Below are 21877 nucleotides of genomic sequence, written 5' to 3'. Positions count from 1 at the left end.
ACTTGTAGTCCTTGTACCGAAGACAGCAGAGTCAGAGCAAGGCAGAGAGAGGAACTTGGGTGCAGCTTTCCAAGCTGTCTTCCTGAAATGCCACACCAGTGGATAGAATTGGTATTACACATTTCCAAAACCAGATCCATAGTCCTTTCACTGCCAGAGGAATCAGAATAACGGGAATAAATCTTATTCATTGCACAGGGAGATAACTGTGATAGTTCTTTTACTTTTGTTAGTAAATTTATTTTCTAAGGGTCTAGGAGAATAAAAATGAGAAAGAAGATGGGCAATCTATTACATTAATTTCATTTCACCTCAGAATCAGGAAAATGAAGAGATGACATCTCTTAGGCCTTTAAATGAATTTAGACTAATCTGCCTGCAGAAAATCAAGTCTTCTGGTTTTATTATCCAGCCCTTTTTCCTTAGTGCTGGTTTGTTAATGGCTTTGACACATATCTGGGAAACTTACAGACATTGTGTCTCTTTGTTGCTATGCATTCTTACAGTTTCTATTGGTTACTCTATAGGACAGAAAAAGACAAACAGCCTGGTCTAGTACTTTCAATAAATAGCATGTGTTCCTTAAGCACTGAAGTAACTTAGAAAATACTATTCATAGTTGCTCACTTACTACTCAGCACCAGAAGTTTTCTGCTTTTACAAGACGCCATTAGTATAGTTTAAACATGTTAAGTTTAATGTAATTAATTTTAATGTAATTATGTCAAGAGGCTGATAATAGGAGATCATCTACTCTACCACCATTCATGGCTACTTTCAACTCTTTTAGCTCTTCTTCCTCATAGTTGGCTCCATATTTAAAAATAATTTACTGCCTTTTTAGACATACTGATGTTATACTAGCTTTTATATATCTATTTCCCTAATGAACATTTGAAATACCCATTATAATGTGCCAAAATCAGGCTAGATGCACTACATGAATTTTCTCATTAAGTCCCATAATGCATTAAGTTTTGTATATGTTTTATGTATGCTGTGTCTAGGTGTCTGCTGGTGTGTGTGGGGGTGTTGTGTTACATTTTTATTGTTGAGGAAACTGAAGATCTAAGTGCTTTTAGAAACATTTTCGAGTCACCAGATATTAAAGTGAATGCCCAAAGGAATTAATTTTTAAAATATAATGTACTGTCATTTGGTCAATAAATAGGTTTTCTATACTTGATAAAACTCAAGCAAACAAACAAATCCCTACCACATTCAGATGCACAGTATCTTTGCCTTAGATGGCTCGTTTAGTGAGCTCTTCTGATGCGGAAGGTGCTGCATTTACAAAGCTGGATAAGACATGTCCCTTGTTTTGAATAAATCATAATCCCAGTGAGGAGGAGACAGCAATATACAGGTGTTCTAATTCAAATTTGCTACCACAGAGGATTGACTGTGCTTGGAAGGGTCCTAGGTATCTACAAGTAGATACTTCTGTAATTTTGTTTGTTTGTTTGTTTGTTTGGTACCGGGGATCGAACTTAGGTCTTTGCGCTTGCAAAGCAGGTGGCGGAACCACTTAGCTAAATCCCCGGCCCGATACTTCTGTAATTTTGAAGGATGAATGTTTCCTATTTCTCCAATGCCAAAAAATAGTAATGGACATATAATTAAAAGGATTACATATTCATCCTATATGAGTTGAGACTTATCATTGCAATATTGTCAGAATATCCCAACTAATCCCATACATCAAATGGTAATATAAATAGTAGCAAAAGTGATAGATGAGACTGGGACTTAATTCTACATGTTCCTTAATTAAAAGCCCTGCTTCCTAACAGGTACATTATATTTTTCCTTTACTATCAACACAATTCCAACTTATCTCATGTTTAATTCATAAACAAGTTTTTGATTACTTAATATTGAAATATAGCTCACATACAAGGATGCTCCAGAAAAATCTATCTCACTACTTTTTATCTATTATTATTCTAAAAGAATCAGTTCGTGTTTTAGTAATCTGAAGTGAAGGAAGTGTAAAATAAAAGAACATGGACAACTTGTCATGTGGAGGTACAAGATCCCAACAATGAATGTAACTGTACTGTATCCCTAAAATGTACCAATAAACTCAATTAAAGCTGAAAAAAAAAAAAAAAAAAGAAAACATGGACATAGATAACAAGTACATTTGGTATTTGGTTTCACCTTCTGGCCCTTTCTTTTCTAGCTCTTAAGCTTGAGAAAATCATCTACACTCCGAGTTGGCTTTTTCTTCCATAGAATGTGAATAATTAAAATCTATCACTTAAAGTATGATGATAAACAAAATAAAAGTACAGAAAAATGCCTAAAATAGGTCTTCAAAAATATGTAATATACTGATACAAGTTAAAGTACTTTGCAGTATTTCAACAATATCAGAGAAAGCTATATGTTAAAGAAATTTAAAAAGACAATATTCAAAAGATTTAAAAGTTCTTTTTTGGGCTGAACATCCATCTACAAACACTGGCATTACCTGCAGTTTGTTATTTTACAAGTAATGTGGAAAGGTTCTTCTAGGTTTACAGTGTCTGGGATTGCCTCCAAAGACAGTCTAACATCTCCATAACCTGGAGCCTAAGGACACAAGCAACAAAGTTAAAATATATTTATTATAAAATCTTTCTTAGTGACAATACCACATCAACACATTCACTGAATAGATATGGGTCTGTAAGATGATGTTCTGAGAAAAGAATTCTTATTCCTTTTTCCTTTTCCTCACTCTAACCTCTTTCTGTTATTATCTGTGGAACACTCTGCACACCTGGACTGTTTTTGTTATAATTACTCAAGTTTCAGTAGAATTAAGACGAATTTTATAAGTAATTAGTAAAAAACAATTCTAGGGGACCTAATCTTGAAGGGCTTTGTTCTTTTAGTGGTAATGTAGCTTCTACATACATAGATGTATATGGGTAAGTTCAGCTCCTAAAGAGACAAAGGGAGCTCATTCTTGAACGAGACAAGAAGAAAACTGTTTTTCCACAAGACACATGGGCAAGAATGAAGTAGAAACATCAAAATTTGGAACATGCCATGGTCAGAATGATAATATATTTTAAAGTAGGCTCAGAGTTCATCTTTTTAAAAAATTATGGCCTCAAACAAATTTTAGAGCTGGGCATAGTAGTGTACACCTGTAATTCCAGCACTACAGAAGCTGAGGCAGGAGGACTTGCTATGAATTCAAGGCCAGCCTGGGCTACATAGTGAGTTCAAGGCCAGTCTGAATTACACAGTGAGATCCTGTCTCAAAAAAAAAATGTTTTTTTCAAAGAGTATGTCAGAATAGTTAATATTCCTCATAAAGGAGGAATCTTGAAGCAAATTCTCAATAGCAAAAGAAACTAAGACCCAGCTAACTCTATTCTCAGGGCAGAAATTAGGCAAACTATCCAACCAATACTTACACAGTAACTTTAGTGCAGCTCACCTGAGTTTAAGGTGTGTCAGATTTTGAACATTAAAAAAAGAAATGTATATCCAGCAGGTGAATACAGGAAGCCCAAGCATTTTACGACATTGCAAAAAAGAAAATCTTAATACAACTGAAGTCAGATATAGTGAGAACAAATTACCAAAAGAAGGAACAACTGTTAAGCTGTTGTTGGATAAAGTTAGAAAAATATTAAGGACAAGTTAATATTTGAACATTTTTCATTCATTGCAATACTAGTTTTCTACTTAGAGACCAATGAAACTATTAGTCTTTTCTTCTCTAGTCATATTGGTGCCAGATTTTTAGTGATAGAACTAGGAACACTTAAGTTGCTTTAAATGCCTCCTTACCACATACCAAACCCTCCATGGAAGATTTTCTTGACTCACCATTCTTTGAAGTTGGCTGGTTTGTAACCTTCCCCTTTCACCTAGATTTGTTTTCCATACTATATCCAATTTTCCGATTACTGTTACTCCTTTAATGATGCCTGCTTTTTCTGCAAACTCCTTCTTGGGTTTTAGGCAATATAAGTACTGGCGTGTATCCATTGGCTGCAGATATGCTCTTGACCCAAATGTGGACACACTGAGACAGGTACAGATAAGAGATGGGTGAAAATTCTCAAGCATCTTTTGAAAGAAAAGCCATGGATGTGATAGTTCCTTTTGAATAGAAATTGGTAATAGACCACTCAAAGATCAAGAATAAATGAGGTCCGAGCTCTCAATACAAATAAAATGGACTTGCACTGAGTACTTTAACACGCCCCCCTTTTATAGACAGTCCTGCTATGTAGTTCAGATTGGCCTTGAACTCTCGATGATACTCCTGCCTCATCCTCCCTAGTAACAGGATTGTAAGTGTCCACCACTGTGCCACCATGGCCAGCTAACTTGAAAAAATCTTGAAGTTCTTTACAAGAGAATGAATATATCGCCTAAAATCTTGGCTTTGTATCAGGTAAATGAAAAGTACAATAGGAATCAGAACCTTAAGTATCTTGTCCCTTGTTTTTTTTTTTTTTTGGTGCCAGGGATTGAACTTGGGTCCATGCACTTGTGAGGCAGATGGCAGAACCCCTGAGCCAAATCCCTGGCCTTCTTCTCCCTTTTAAAAAAAAATATTTTAAAAATAGAATAAGATCTTTTTTGTTTGTTTTTTAAAATAACAGTGCTATGGATTAGCCCTAGAGCCTCACACATGCTAAGGCAACTACTCTAACATGGAGATACACCCATGGAGCGCTCTTCAGAGCTGAGAAATATAATTCTAAACTAAGGAATGATTTTCAAAATAAAAGATCTGGAAAAAAACAACCTCCCATTAAAGGATTGTGCCACAGTGCCCAGCTTAAACTGATCTATTATGTCTACTCCTTTTTTCTTGAATAGCATTTCTTTTTCAAACTCACATTCACCTAACCTGACTTGCTAGTTTTTATTTCTATGTGGAAAGTGGGATGAATAGGCAGAGCGAAGACATTTTTAGGAGAATGAAACCACTGTTTACAATATAGTCAAAATACAGTAACACATACAGTGGACTAATGTGAACTATTAATTTAAAGATGTGTATCAGTGGGGCTTGTGGTGCAGGCCTGTAATCCCAGCACCTTGGGAGGCTGAGGCACAATTACAAGTCCAGCCAGGACAAGTTAGCCATTTAGGGGAATCCAGTGTCCAACTAGGAAATAATAAATGGGATGGAGCTGTAGTTCAGTGTGAAAGCCCTGGGTTCAATGCCCAGTACTGGGGGGAAAAGTCAACATGGGTCCATTACTTATAGTAAAAGAACTCTTTTAAATGGAATTTTTCTGTGACTTAAAACTCCTAAAAAAGCCAAGTCTTTCCAGGTGTGGTAGTACAAACTTGTAATCCCAGCACTTTGGGAGGCTGAGACAAGAGAATCACAAGTTCAAAGTGCAGCATGGGCAACATAGTGACTTAATGTATTGGTTTCTTTTCTCATTTCTGAGACAAGAGTACTCAACAATGAAAGTTAAAAAAGGAAAGGCTTATTGTAGCTCACAGTTTGTAGAGGTTTTAGTTCATACTTGGCTGGCTCCAAGGCAGGGCGGCATGGCAAGGAGCATTGTACAGGAGAAACAATTCATGGCAGACAGAAGGCAGCAAGGCAGCAAGCAGCAGCAGCAGCCTGCATCTCCATTTTATTCCCTCTAGGCTACCCACTTGTTGGGCAGTGCCACACACCCAAAATGAGCTTTCCCATTATCCACACCAAGAGCTATGCTAAATCAGTGAAATAATTTAATAACCACACACCTTAATCCCAGCATAACACACCCTAGATCCAGCATCCTCTGAAAAGCCCCACCTGTGACATGAGACTTTGGGGGACATCTAGATACAAGCCATAACACTGAATGAAATCCTGTCCCAAAGTAAAATAAAATTTAAAAACAGTGCTGAGGATGGAGTTCAGTGCAAAGACCCTGAGTTTGATCCCTGATACTGTCAAAACTCAAAACCAAAAAACCTACTACCACCAACAAAAAAACCCCAGTCTCATAAATATATTAAAAAAAAATTCAAGAATAATGGAGGTTTAAAATGCCTGCATCCTTTACAACAATATTTTGTAATTAATATTTACCATTCTCCAGCTTGGCTGACTGAATTTAATTCTGTTACACTGTACATTATAGATGGCTCCAATGACACTTTCTCCATAAACATGGGTGAGGTTGTAATATTCTGAATCTGGGCTTCAAGAAATACTTCATCAGTCTGATGAAAAAAAAAAAAAAATCCACCAAAATGTCATGGTACTTAAAATATTTATCTCAACAAATATTTATGTGAAGAAAATTTATTAACCACCAATGTGATTAGTTCATGCCTAAAAATCAAAGTTATCATAATTAATGCAAGAAAAGAAGTCTTCATCTTAACATAATTAATAGGCAAAGTCAAGTGTTAGTCAACTGAAACCTTGGTTAAACAATGGATGTGGGATAATATGTGGTTTGTATTAACATCCAAAAATATTTGCTTAATTGGAATGTGATGTACAAAACTCCTATATCTACTAGTAAGATGCTATAAGGAACTTTAGTATGAGTATACTTCAGCATTTATAATTTCAGTATTACACTAAAATAATTATATATTCATAATAATATTCCAGCATATGACTTAAATAGTCATACTACTTCAACTGTAGTCTAGTGACCATTAGTACTATGAACAATCTATTTTATAATCTGGTCATCAGCAATTTCTTGGTGCATTTTAAATGTATATTCAGGGCTAAAAAAGAGTAAGTCACCAGGCATGATAGCACATGCCTGTAATTCCAGCACTGAGTAGTCTGAGGCAGGAGGATCACTGACAATTTTAGGCCATCCTTAGCTACATAGTGAGTTCAAAGCCAGTGTGAACTGAACTACACAGAGAGACCCTATCTCCAAAAACAAACAAACAGAGCTGGGTGTGGTGACGCACACCTGTAATCCCAGCACTCCCAGAACTTGAGGCTGAGGCAGGAGGATCACTGTGAGTTCGAGACCAGCATGGGATACATAGTGAGTTCCAGGTCAGTCTCAACTACATAGTGAGACCTTGTCTCAAAACACCAAAAACAAAACAAAAAACAAAGAGCATGTGAATTGTACCTGATATTCTTAGAGCTTTTAAGTCAAGCAAAAATATTCAGTAGTTTTAGTGATAGATTTAAAAACTGATGATATTCAGTAATAATTCAATCATGTAATTTAAATATTTAACATTTAAATATTTAATTGGCCAGGCATGGTGGTGCACTTGTAATTCCAGCACTCAACAGGTTGAGTTAGGAGGATCACCTTGAGTTCAAGGCCAGCCTGAACTACATACTGAGACACTGTCTCAAAAAAAAATTTTTTTTTCAAAAAAATTTTTTTTAAATAAATCTTTGAAGTTCCCTGGTTATTTATGCTAAAAAACATAGTTCACCTGCCTTTTGGTTATTATTTTCTTCTGTTATTGAAAAAAATACAGCTTTGTTTTTTTAAACCAATATAAAAAAAGATATACCGAGGGTACCTAAGAATCACTTTTTCATATAAATATCTCTATCTCTATATATATTTAAAGTGTGTGTGTGTGTGTGTGTGTGTATATATATACAAATACATACAGATACATAGGTAGACAGACAGACAGTGGTACCTAGATACCTGTCAGTAATGCATTCCAGAACTTGTGATAAGTGCCAAAACCCATAAACAGCAAACAAATTTTCCCCTCAAAGAAATAATGTAATTATAAATCATCTGTGAAAGCTCCCCAGAACTTTCACATTTTACTGGGCTAATATTAAGTAATGAGGTTGTTTTTTAATACGGAATTTTAAAAGTAAAGAGACATGTATTTAAAAAGCAATTTTTTATATCTTCAATGCCTGTCCCAGTGCTGAAACGTATTTTTTCTTGTCAAAATTTGACAAGTAGGTTGAGTTCTGAAGCCAGAGAGTACTGAGGTATGACTGTATATATACACACACAAACACAGAGAGAAATAACAGAAAATAAACAGGACCAAAAAATTGGGGATTTATGGGCTTTTCATATCACGAAAACCAGAAAATGGAAACTGTGCAAAAATATAATGAAGGTATAATTTAGTATGTCTAAAATACAGGATACTCTCAGGATTCAAATAATATGTGCTCAAATGAAAACAAATACAATGATTTATTAAAACAAGATAGTATTTAAGGCATTATTCTGTTACTTAAGGAAATTTATATCCCATAAATCCATTGCTTTTTAAAACCACAGACCCACATTTCCATTTAAGAAATATAATTTTCTGCATAAATTTAGGAAGAATTTGGGTAAAATGAAAAAGAAACAAGCAACATAATGGAAAACCAAGTTAGTTTAAACAGTTAGTAGTAAGTAATATGATGCTTCAAAAATAAAGACAAGAATTTAGTGCTAAAGTTGTTATTATTACATAAAATATATAAGCAAATGCTTATTGTAAATTAAAAACTGAAAAAAGATTTTAGTCAACTTAGAAAAACTTGCTTTTCTTCTACTTTCATTTATCAAAAGGCCTGCTTTACCTGATCCAAAATTAAAACTAAAACAATTGTCTGTGCATCTGAAAAAGAATTTTATAGTCTCCTCAAACAGTTGAAGGACAGGAGGGTATTCTACAGAAAAATGTTCAAAGTCCCAATTATTTTAAACAAGCTTAACATGCTTATTTTAAAAACACCTTAAGAAAAAAAAAAACCACTAAAATTGTGCATACAATTGTTTCAGTATGTCAACTGAACTTTTGATCTAATTTTTCCACATAAGACAACTGATAAAAAAGTATATTCAAATTATTTTTTTTTCCTGATTTCACATAGGTGATATTCACAACTAACTGTTTTTCCATTATGTTTTGTAGATAGATTATTAGGCAGAGTAAAAAAGTGGTAAGTAATAAAAGCATATATATTTATAATAAAAAATCAAATTACCACAGAACTGAGGTCACTCTAATGGAAAAATAAAAAAGAATAATTAGAAAAATCAGAGTTAAATGTTAAAGAAAAAGAATAACTTAAAATGCATTTCTGCATTTTTAACTTACTAAATAATATTAGTAAATAAGAAAGTAAACAGGAAGCATCAAAGAAATATGACAAATTGCTTTTTTAAAAGATGAAACTTCTAAGGTTAAATGACAAAGGAATAAAGAAGAATACTACAGCTGAATACTCAAAAGAAAGTAGTGAGGGGCATATTTTGGGGCAGTTACATATATGCCTTACTAGTTCTCTATAAATTCTGTGCTATACTGTAATTCTTCATAAATAATTGGAATGGATATACACCATTCCCACATTCAGAACAGACATATATTATATAGCTTTTCCTATATTTGTATCACTATGGAATCCTTTGTAGAAGGAGTATCTTGAGAGATTAGAGTTCCCTGGACCACATTTCCAGAAGTGCTGGACTAGACCACATTAGATAACTGAGTTTGTCTTTTTGTTTATAAATTTCAGTTAGTTTTTTTATGTTTTAATTTACTTATTTATCAAGGGCAATGTCAAGTGTGACCTCCTTCATTAAGCTCATAGTTGAAAATTTTCTACCTCTGTACTTTCACAGCATGAGTGCAGGTCATGATTTGGGGTGTGTGTGTGTGTGTGTGTGTGTGTGTGTGTGTGTGTTTATACTGTAGTTATGTCAAACTCCAATGGATGAAAGTTTTCTGAGGACTGAGAACGTGAATCTTGGTTTTTTTTCCCCACACATCAGCAGCATTGTCAAACACATCAAAAACATGTTTGAGATTTATATGAGGCTACAAAGAGTTGTTACATGATCACTATAGCAGAGTAATGAGTATTACCTACTGATAAAGGTGTGGTTTAGTAACTCCTAGAACCTGCCTAAAATACCTATTTAGGGTCAGGAGAATCTGCTTAGCATCATTTGTTTTCCTGACAAGTAATATCGAGAATCTTAGAGACCTTAAATGTTATCTGCTCACTCTTGGTTTTTAAAGACATACTTATTTTCTGAAGTTCAGAAGTTTAGTAAGCATTTTTTAGTTGAAGTTTGTGGGCAAAGTTTAAAGATTATGTTGAAATATAATATTAACTAAAAAAGGTAACAAAATAGTGATTATGATTATCAAAACAGAATGTTATATAAAAATGTATAAAGATTAAAAGAATATAGATAGATTAATATAAAAATCAATTACTTGGTGTGGTGGAAATGTGGTTTTTTTCTTCAAGGACAGCATGTCATTTCTGTAATATTTAAGAATAACTAGCCATTTAAAAAACTATTTGCAAATCACTCTGAATATTAGTGTTAACAAAACTACTAAAAAAAACTAAAAAAACAAAAAAAACCAAAACTACTTACAAATATGTATATGTCCTATATATATTTAACACAGAAAACCTAATGTAGTTTAATACATTCCTTCCAGGAGCCAATTACATGAAATCACCCTGTCACAATCCCATTTGCTTTTAAATTTCCTAATATATATGTTGTAACAGAATAGTTAACATTCTTTCTTCCCTCATACTACAAATTAAACCCTTTCCAGCAAAATGATAAATTAGACCATTTAATATTCACCAAAGTGAACAGCTATATTAATCAACAGTATATTATTAATAACAAAAAGGTAAAATAAAGATGTAGTATTCCAGGGGGCAGGCATTTAGCTCAGTGGTTCTGCTGCCGGCCTCACATACACAAGGACCCAAGTTTGATTCCCAGTATCAAAAACAAAAACAAAAAACAAAAACAAAAAACCAAAATGATGTAGTAGTATTCCAAATCACCAGTCCTCAAATAAAACATCAACTCTTTAACCATCCAGTAATCTCTCATCAAATATGTATGCTCTTCACAATGTGCTTAACATTTCACATCATTTGTAACTGTTTTGGAATGCCTTCATCACTCTGATGCTTGTGTGTTCTCAACATGCATTCCTTCTAGACCACAATCCTGTCCTGCTTTCTCTTCCATGAAGTTATTATAGATCTCTCTAGGCTCTCATCCCAAGAGCTTTTATTTTGGTCCTGGGAATCGAACTCAGGATCTCGTACTTGCCTCACAGGCACAGCACCACTGAGCTACATCCCTGACTCATCCCAAGATCTTGTAGTTCATGTTTTTTATATCATTCTCAAGATTCACCATGTACTCCCCTAGGTAGTTTTATTATTATATGCATTTTTATTTTTTTATAATAGGTTCTTTAATTTTGACAGCTAAGTAACTCTAGTTGTTAATGTAAACTTTACACTGAATGAAATCTCAGAGTGCTGATGGGTAAAACTACCTATTGAATTTGACATGACTGCAAATTTTTGATCATCTGGTTTCAAAGCAATACATGTAATTTTCTTCCAAAAATACTGTATTTGAATATTTTTTAATTTGTCAGTGTGGCATGAAACATACTTTTTGGGGACAAAAAGAACTGTCAGTGGACAAAGGGGCAGCTGTCAAGAGATTTGATTTGCTGGGCATGGTGGTGCAGGCCTGTACTATAGCACTTGGGAGGCTGAGGTAGGACTGTGACATGGGGGCCACTATAGGCTTACACAGCAAGTTTAAAGTCAGCCTGAACTATGAAGCAAGCCTCAGCTAACAAAATACAACAAACTCATTTTCTGTAACTCTAGAATATAGATTTTTGGGAAAAAAATCCAAACATTTTTTAAAAATGTCTGCTTTATCTTTTTTATTAAGATGCAAGATAGATTATTTTTGGGCTGGGGATTTAGCTCAGTGGTTCTGCCAACTGCCTCCTAAGTACAAGGACCCAAGTTTGATCCCCGGTACCAAAAAAAAAAAAGATTATTTTCTTTATTTTTTCCCCCTAGTACTGGAAATTGAACTTAGGGCTTTGCCAGGCAGACGTGGCATCGTTGTACTACATCCCCAGCAAGTATCTTCTATTCTGAAAGGGACTTTTTCTCTTTTTGCCAATGTTGGATCTCAGATTTGTCAAGCCATTTAGCAGACTCAACAACCTAACTCTGGCTGGCACACTAACTTCCCTGAGCTTCACTTGTCACTTATTTTTCTGTAAGAATATTAAATCTAGATTTATAACTTCAATTTCTGTAACAGATTGTGCTTTTAAGCAATAACCACACCATGAGATGAAGGTCATTTAATGAAAGAGGTGAACACCTTACAATGCTAACGAGAATAGAAATCAATACATTGATTACATGTAGAATTGAAGATAGAATGAAACTGCTAAAATTTATTTACTTGTAATTGAAATTTGTGTTCATTTTGCTTCACAATCATATCAAATTTATTTCATTATGGTAAGTAATGTAACATCTCATGTTTTTGAATCATTAACATTTAATTAACAATCCCATCCAGGGCCCAACACTTACCTCTGCATTATAAAATTTAGTTTTCACATCCAGTGGTTTGAGAACCTGGGTAGATAAAGCATATTAATCAGGAAATTCCTATCATTTGACTATTTATTTTTGTTGATTTGTTTCAGATGACAGGCTTAAATTTGTCAAAGCAATTTTCCAATTTAATTACTAAAAGATTTTTTAATGAGTATGCAATATTCATGGGCAAAAAAGAAACCCTAAATGAATTTTTTTTGGAAAGGCTATCATCATTTCTAGACTGGGTGAAAATTACATGGGTGTTGTCTCACAATATTTTGTTAAACATATTTTACATATTTTTATATGCATATTTCATAAAAACTTCAAAAAATCAATCAAATGTTTTATTTTCTTTTAAAAGCCACTCATGCCAGGGATTTGGCTCAGTGGTTCCTCCTCCTGCCTCACAAACGCAAGGGCCCAAGTTCAATCCCTGGTACCAAAGAAATCAATCAATCAATCAATAAATAAATAAAAAATAAAAGGCATTCATATTATTATGCAGTAAAAGAGCAGTAAAGTTATTTTCCCATTCACAGTACTTTTTTCCCCACTTATAGAGTAATGAAAAAAATACATATGTAGCTTCATATCTAGATCTACAAGTATATTGTTATATGTGATATTCTTTATTTTGAAGACAAGGTCTCTCTGTATAGATCAGGCTGGTCTTGAACTATGTAGTCCCAGGCAATCCTTCTGCCTCAGTCTCCTGAGCTGGGATTAAAGGGGTGGGCCACCACATCCAGCTAAATGTGGTACTCTTGTATTAACATTTACACATACAGTCGTTTTAACAGTGTATTGACATTTACACATACAGTGATTGTGATGAGTGTTAAATGCAGTGTCTTAATACAAAATTGTACCTAAAATTCTAGTGATTCATGGAGTCCTGTAAAATAAAAGTTTGATTTACTCATCCCAAGAAAATAATCTTTCACTTAAATATTTCTTTAGAAATTTAAATACTATGCACCCACCGCGTAACTGGGTTTTAGACTTATCCCTGTTCTACAGTTTTGTCTGCTTTGCTGTTATGAAAACAAGGTATTTTCAAACTTACAGTAAAAATTAATTTCTTTTCAACAATATTACACTGGAGATGATAATTTTTTTATTATTTAACTTAATTTAGTTGGATATATTGGGTATGATGCTTACCTGTAATCCTAGCACTCAAGAGGCTGAGGCAGGAGGACTGCCTGGAGTTTGAGCCAGGGCTACACAGTGAGTGCAAGACTATCCTGGACTACGTAGTGGGACCCTGTCTCAACCCCTGCCACCTTAGGCTGGGATGTAGCTCAGTGGCACAGCAACTGACTGGTAAGTGCAAGGCCCTGAGTTCAGCTCCCAGTACCAAATAAAAAAAAAGAAAGAAAAAACCTAGCTGCCCCCCAAAATTTAGTCTGACACTAGATTACTAGTAATATGATGAACCCATGTAATTAGGTATTTGGTTTATTTGGAGCTTGTTTTCCTCATAGACAGACAGGAATAACTACACTCCAAGAAAATAAAAGGAATCTAAAAGCTACTAATCGTCATATTCAGTACCTGAAATTTGAAGAATTTTCTAAAGTACATTTTTTCTCCACCCTGAGTTGTATAACTCACGGCACATACCAAGCTGAAACAGAAAGATATCTTAATGATTTACAATCAATTTCAATTTCATTTCTCAGTAGTAAATACAACATATTTCAATTCCATTGACAAATGTGAAAAAAATTTCTATCAATGATGTAAAAATGTAGCCAAAATGGGATTAGAGCAGGAAAAAAAATATCGCAGTAGATATGGATAGAAAAAGCTTTTAACTAGTAAAATAAGATAGAATTTTTGAAGTAGGAATAGCCATATAGTTGAATATAAAATAAGTTACTCTAAGGTAGATTTTTAAGAAAATTCTAGGACAGACTTCCTAATATAAATACATTGCAAAAATCATTTAAGACACCTAAAATTGAATACATAGAAAACACTAAAACAATTAACAGAAAACAAACTTGGATAAAATACTTGCAACAATATGAAAAAATTAGATAGTTAATATACAAAGGGTTCTTGTAAGTTAATAAGCATAAACATCACTCTCTCACAATATGAATGAAAGAATACATATATGTATCAGTCCCATAACTAGCTAACCAAGAGGTTAAAAAAGTTCAGCTTCATGAAAAGTCAAAGAAACACATTAAAATAATGAGATAATACTTTTCCATCTGTCCAGAGTAGGGAGGAATTCTTCATAAGTGGTATCAGGGATGGTAAGGGTTTAGAAAAACTGTATTTATTACATATGTGCATATAAAAAGATCAGAAGAAAATATATTAACATTCTAATTATTGTACTAAGTGGGAACATTATTAAGTAGTTTAATTTCTAATTTGTTTTTTTTTTGGTACCAGGGATCAAACTCAGAACCATGCACTTACAAGGCAGGTGGCGGTACCACTGAGTTAAATTGCTGGCCAGGTAGTTTAATTTCTCCTTTACATTTGTGCATGGTAGTAATCCAGGGGGGCTAGGAGTATGTTGATCAAAACACAATCTACTCTCTAAGTGCTCATAGTATAAAAAACTGCAGATTTTGAAAGTATATTAAAATTTGAGTTTTCTATCTGGTAAATGAGCTGCATAGTTCTGTAAGAGTATTAGTTGCGGGGGCTGGGGATGGAGCTCATTGGCGCCATGCCTGCCTTGTAAATGCAAGGTCCTGAGTTTGATGCCTGTTACTGCCACAAAAAAAAAAAAGTATCAGCTCTGTAAATGAGGATTTTACATATTTATTATTACATTGGTAAATTGGTAAATTCAACGAATATTGACCACTGTTCTCTGTTAAGGTCCTGGAAAGGCCCTTTTTGGTGATGTGAAAGCAGACTTCGTGAACCTCATATTTTAGTGGGGAAGGCAGCACTCAGTAACTAACTAGACATATAAAAGATACAAACAACTTGTAAGTTGCAGGTATTTTACAGAAGGTTAGCAAAGCCTCTTTGAGAGTCACGCTGCTCCTGAGACATAAAAAAAAAAGTAAATGGGTCTGGGAATTTAGCTCTGTGGCACCTTCCCTGACTCACAAGCACAAGGTCCTGAGTTTGATCCCTGGTACCAAAAAAAAAAAATAAAAAAGAAAAAAAGAAAAAAGGTAACTGTAAATTATACAAAATAATTTAGGCATTCCTCTGTATGGGAATGTATTCCATGCTATACACTTTGGAAGTAACAAAAGTCCACATAACTGCTAAGAGAAAGGAAAGTGTGACAAAGGTTAGCAAGAATTATACTGTAAGGAGAGCTTTGAAAAATATATACAAAGCCAGAATTTCCAAAAGGCAACAGGAGGCCACTGAAGAAGTAAGTGACTTACATAAGATCATATAATAATGATATCATGGAAATCTGAACTCCAGGAATGTTAACACCAAAGCTCAGACCAATCACAGGGAAAAAATATGTGTATATATACTATATAGTAAAATTTACCTATAGCAGAGCTTTTCCCCAAAATTAACTGATCAAATAGTTATGATTTATACTTAATATATTACCTACATTACATGCTTTAATAAACACAAAAAAGTGAAGCAAGAGATAAAAGTAGAGATAAAGCAGAGGAGATAACATATTTGTCTTTCTGACTGAAAGAAAAAATAGAGCACTCATATTTAAATACATAACCAGGCCCAGAATATAAAATACAAATTTGAGACTTTTTTTATACATTGTCTTAACTTTGGTTCTGTATTTGATTTTCCAGGCAGTGTGAGTGCTCAATTAAATATAATGCCAAAAAAATTGTAAATATAAAAATAAATGCTATAAACAGCAGCTGCTGGCATTTAAAAAAAAATGTTCTTTCAGTCAGCGTGTTGAGTTTTAAACACTGATATCGCTTTTAATTTTCAGGTAAGATTGTAGATGCAAAAATTAAACTAGCTAAGTAATGCTATGTTTGATTTATTTTTCCTACAAAGAAAGTATTTTGTTTAAAGTTTGTTTCTGATAAACATATAAAAATAGAAAATAAAATTCCTTTTGAAGTGAATTCTTGGGTATAAAGATAAGTAGAAAAGGAGAATGTGGTGCTGGGCATGGTGGCGCATACCTATAATCCCAGCACTCGGAAGACTAAGGCAGGAGCATCGCTGTGAGTTCGAGACCAACCTGAGCTACACAGTGAGTTCCAGGGCAGTCTGAACTACACAGTGAGACACTGACTCAAACCCCTCCCCAAAAAAGAAGAATGTCACGTAAAGGCATAAGTGACAGTCATTAAGAAGTAGTAAAATTAATCCTTACATGTGTGTTCCAATTTCCTTTACTTCATGGTGTATGACATCATCAATACAACAATCAGGTTTAAGTTCAGTCACTGCAGCATTGGACGCTGAAAGATTTAAACGCTGAGAACTTGTCTGAAGATCAGCCTTGAAAGAAAGTGGGGAGAGATCCTAATGAGCTTAGTTTTTTAGGGTATGCATGGGTTTGGTTGGAAAGAAAAGGGGGATAAGAACAAGGAAGTAAGAATGAAAGAGGAGCACTACTTTTCCATGTAAACCTTTCTATATAGTCCTGATGCTTAGATCTATGGTTATGGCACACCCCCAACCTCAAAGAAGTAATTAGCCTCTAAGAATTTAAAACAGAACAGTTAATATATGAACCCAACTATTACAAATGAGAAACACAACTACAGTAGGGGGAAGAGAAAGTAAAATAATTAATGTAAGTAAATTTTGAACATAAAATCTTGACTGTAGTTTCAGTCAGAAGACAAGAATGGTATACAAATATTGTGCTCAGCTGTTGTCTTTGTTTTCATATGGGTTTTGGATAACAGTTCTGAAACTTAAGTATATATTACAACTAAACAAAAAAATTTAGGACATGAGTAATGTTACAAATGAAATTTGTGGTATTATATTAGAATCATATACTTTGAAAATAAAAGTTTTAAAATATATATGTGGATTTAATCAAAACCGAGATTGATTTGTGCATAACACTGAAAGATAAAAATAAGTAACCACTTAAAGCAATATTAGATGCCAGAGACAAATTAATTTATTCATAGAGAATGACATGAATATCACCAATAAAATACCACTTTCTCTAAAGTAGCACTTTCCCCCTGCCCAGTTACTCTCATTATATTCCCTCTTTTGATTTCCTTTTCACCATCTGTTACTTTGCTTTAGTTTTTTTTCATCTTAGCTACTATCACATTTGGCTGTTACCTTCCTTTGAAATATTTATCATAATGTGTAATTACCCCATTTATGATTTTGTTCAGCTATTTATTTCTGTCTCCCCTACTAGAAAGGGCTATGCAAGTAAGTAGTATCATTCTTAATTTATAGGCAACGAAAAAAGGCACAGAAAAGTAACAGCTCCCCCAAAGTTATACAACTAGTGGGTAATGAAGCTGAGGCTCAAAATTTCTTAAACAGTTTCAAAATTAGAGATAAAAAATGGAAATATCCAACCCAGATTTTTCTGTCCAAAAATGGTCTCTTGGTTTCTTCCAGTAAGTTTTTCTATCCCATTTTCTGTTAACATTAATCAAAAACTACAATGCAATGTAAATATGGCTGAATGCTTTTGCCTTTATCTTTAACTATTATAAATAATATTGTACTGAATATTTATTTGGAAATGACCTACCACTGACCAGTGCTTGTTCTAGGAGTGAGATATCACAGTTAAAAACAAAACTTAAAACCAGATTGGAATTCCTACCATTTATATCCCTAGAAAGGAAGTGAGGAAGACAACTGACACTATACAAAGAATATCACAGGATGTTAGCAACTTATCTTGGGAGAAAAATGAAAGAATAAAGTGATAATGAAGGTCTGGCTTGGGATAAGCAGTGTAATTTAGATTGCATGGTAGGCTTCATTTTGCAAACTGATTTTGGAAAGAATAAGATTTGCACAGGCAGGGCCAGGGATGTAGCTCACTGGTGCCTCCTAGCAAGCTCAAGGTCCGGAGTTTGATTTGCGTTACCACCACCACCACCACCAAAAAAAAAAAAAAAAAGTTTACTTGGCAGAGGGGAAAAGAGAAAGGGGGAATTATTTCAAGTAAGATGAATAGAGCTGGGAAAAATAACTGTGAAAGCTCAAAATGTCTTTAGAAGCCATGGAGCTCTTGGTATACTTAAGGGGTTCATGTTCATGAGTAGCGATAAAAATAAAACTTCTAGACTAAGATTCAAGAGAACAGAGAAGCCTTTATACAACCACAGTATGTAGAATCATGCCTGGCATACATGTTTGCTAAATGCATGTATGAATGATTAGTTTAGACCAGTGGTTCTCCAAATATGGTTCTCAGGCCAAAAGAGTCAGGGTCACCAGGGAATATGTGAGAAATGTAAATTTCTGGGAAATATGCCAGATCAAATGAATCAGAAACTCTGGGAATGGAGCCCAGGGGGTTTAAGCCAGATGATTTTGATGACTTCTAAAGGTTGTGAACCACTGGTATAGGTCATAAAAATTATTATTTTTAAAAGTTTACAGAACACTAATTACACAGTATTTTCTCAATAGAATCCATTTCTTTTGGTAGCATGTTGAGGTTTTCAGAGTTACTTCTGAGATTTCTTTTTTGTGGTAGTGGGGATTGAACCCAAATTCCTCATTTCACACTGAGCTAACCATGTGGCCTTTTGTATTCTGTTTTATTTTAAGACAAGGTCTTGCTAAATTGTTCTTGAACTTGTGATCCTTCTGCCTCACCCTCTCAGATTGCTAGGACTATAGGAGTGTTCCCCATGCCAATTGAGATTTTTTAAAAAATTAAGGTGACAACAGACATTAAAAACTCCAAATCACAATCTACTTCCGCAATTTCAAAGTTCAAAGATGTACAAAAAATAAAAGTTTTGATGGCAGAATTTTGGTTATCTAAAGTATAACTGTGAATCTTTGAAGATATCCTCAGGAAAAGAAAAATAGAAAAAGAACAAATAAAATTATATAAAACTTTTATGTTAGTGTAACTAAAAGCCAGCAAACATCCAAACTTCATATTACAGGGAAACAGAAAAATATCGAATTCTCATGTTTTTGCCATGGCTATATAATTAAATCTACATCATCCAATAAAAATCCAAACAAAAAGTGGGGAAAATGGGAAAGGGAAAGAGGAAAGTAGCACAACAACAGGTAAGAGTTAAAGGGTATAATTAAACACTACATGTTCTATAGTAAGAAGCTAAGTAAGAAAACATTTAAGTGGGAAAGCAATTCTGCATTACAAAAGGAACAAATATCGGGGATGGGTATTTGCAAAGGCCAGTAATCCCAACACTCTGAGGGGTTGAGGCAGGAGGATCTCTGTGAGTTCCAGGTCAGCTTGGGCCACATATTGAGTTTAAGGACAGCCTAAACTACATAACAAAACCCTGTCTCAAAAAAACCACAGTAAGTCTATTGCCATTCCACCCTGAATGTACCTGATCTCTTCTGACCTCAGAAGCTAAGCAAGGTTGGGCCTTTACTTAGTATCTGGATGCCAGAAAGAAGCAGCAGGAAAAAAACCACAACAAATACAACATATTATACTTAATAACTAATACAAAATAATGTGACATCAATGAAACCAAGCACATCAAACTTAACAATACCCTTATCTAGTCTCATTAAATGAACTTTGACTGCTGCTATAAGACCCCATACACAGCCCCATATCTCTGCCTTACTACTATGTTTTCTACTTTTTCTTTGTATCTTAATGTTTTCTGCAGATTTTCTTGCTTTTCCTCTTCTCCAATAAGTCCTCTGACTCATACAGTCTGCAATAATCTTTTCTCCTGACTCTTTCAAATATTATGATGTTAATCACACATATTACAAGAACTGTTTACTACTGATTTTTCATCCAAGCTATCCTAAACCTTGAGAATAAGGAAGTATGTTTCAATGCAAGCATTTTATGCCTTTAGACATCTTTCAATGTTTATTAGTGACAATTAAAAATTCCAGCATCAAACATGCATTTTAAGCCAGGAGTGGTAGCAAACATGAGTAATCCCAGCTGCTTAGGAAGTTGAAGCAGGAGGATCAAAATTTAGTGAGAAGCTGGGGCACTTACTGAGACTCTGTCTCAAAATAAAATAAAAAGGTGTGGGACCGAAGTTCAGTAGTAGATCACTTGCTAAACATATTTGAGGCCCTGGGTTTAATTCCCATCAGTATCATGAAAAAACAAAACAAAACAAAAACCCAAAAAACAAAACAAAAAACTCCAGAAAAACAAACAAACAAATCATTTTAATGAAGTTTTTAGAACATAAAATACACAAAAATATCACTTACTTTTACCAGTATATCTTTTACGGCTTGATTACTATCATTATGAACACTGATATAACTGGAAAAGGTCTCTCCCAAAAATATATTCCTGTAAAATAAAGCAAAATTGTAAGCAGAAATTCATTCAGGTTTTATCGTAAATATTGTGTTTGGGCACTGTTTAATAACTTCAAGTGGAGGGCTGGGGATTTAGCTCAGTAGTTCCACCACCTGCCTTGGAAGTGCAAGGACCCGAGTTTGATCCCTGGTACCAAAACAAATAAATTAATAAATCAATAAAAATAAATAAATAACTTCAAGTGGAGAAAACTTATAAAATGATAGAAATCAGGTGAAATGCTGCTTCAGCATCCTTTTATTTATAGGATAATAAATCCTATATTTATAAGATAAATCCTATATTTATAGGATAATAAATGCTCCATTCACTTACCTTTCTAATTTCAAAATAATAATGCATTTCAAATTTATGAAAAGGCCAGAAAATGACAAATTTCCAATTTCGTGGGTCAGTCTTTCTTTTTTTTGCGGCATCAGGTATTGAACATCAGGACCTTGCACTTGTGAGGCAGGCGCGGTGCCACTGAGCTAAATTCCCAGCCAGATAAGTTTCTGTTTTAAAATAACCTATACTCTGAATGTAGAAGAAACCCAAATTAATTCATCTTGGAGTATTTTTACCAATTTATTAAGTTATTCTAATAAAAATTACCAGTGGCACTTTCTCTGAAAGGTCTCTGTAAAGCCTCAGGCCCAGTCTCTCCAACATTGCATGAATAAAAGCATATAGTGCAAAAGAGCACCTAAATTATAAATGTGTGTGTGTGTGTATATATATGGGATGGGTACTTACTTTAAATTGTTGGAATTCTTTTAATAAGAGTTAAAATTATTATTTTTTATTTAAAGAGAGACAAAAACTGGGAGAAAACTGAGGCTGACTAAAGAGGTATTTCTGAAAAAGACATTTAGGCAAAACTAATTAAAAGGCACACATAGTAATTTAAAAATAAGATCTGAAGGAAGCCAAGATGTTGTCATTCTAAGAACCACTACTAGCATTTAATTTTGGTATGCATTTCTTTTTAAAAAAATTAAACTATGGGCTGGGGATTTAGCTCAGTGGTTCGGTGGCCTGCCTTGCAAGTGCAAGGACCTGAGTTCCATCCCCGGTACCAGAAAAAA

At 34.1% G+C, this 21877-nt stretch overlaps 1 protein-coding gene across 5 annotated transcripts in view; it reads right to left on the bottom strand.

Annotated features, from left to right (window-relative positions):
* The window catches only part of Trappc13 (trafficking protein particle complex 13), a 34304-nt gene that overhangs the window by 381 nt on the left and 12046 nt on the right, over positions 1 to 21877 (bottom strand). For 2 of the 5 annotated variants that reach the window (XM_010637246.2, XM_033761150.1), the window contains exons 4-12: positions 20696 to 20780; positions 16668 to 16795; positions 13916 to 13988; positions 12347 to 12391; positions 8924 to 8941; positions 6059 to 6192; positions 3832 to 4042; positions 2477 to 2577; positions 3 to 150 (exon numbers count right to left, since the gene is read on the bottom strand). In XM_010637246.2, coding sequence (XP_010635548.1) covers positions 3 to 150; positions 2477 to 2577; positions 3832 to 4042; positions 6059 to 6192; positions 8924 to 8941; positions 12347 to 12391; positions 13916 to 13988; positions 16668 to 16795; positions 20696 to 20780 — 943 coding nt within the window. The remainder of the gene's footprint in view (positions 1 to 2; positions 151 to 2476; positions 2578 to 3831; positions 4043 to 6058; positions 6193 to 8923; positions 8942 to 12346; positions 12392 to 13915; positions 13989 to 16667; positions 16796 to 20695; positions 20781 to 21877) is intronic. The other 3 variants (XM_010637247.3, XM_010637248.2, XM_010637249.2) reach the window with 3 other exon arrangements.

This window comes from Fukomys damarensis, unplaced genomic scaffold (assembly GCF_012274545.1).
Source record: "Fukomys damarensis isolate Sample0158 unplaced genomic scaffold, DMR_v1.0_HiC HiC_scaffold_1, whole genome shotgun sequence".
Classification (NCBI taxonomy): Eukaryota; Metazoa; Chordata; class Mammalia; order Rodentia; family Bathyergidae; genus Fukomys; species Fukomys damarensis.
Note: the sequence above shows the minus strand (reverse complement) of the source record. Positions and strands in the feature narration are given on the sequence as shown.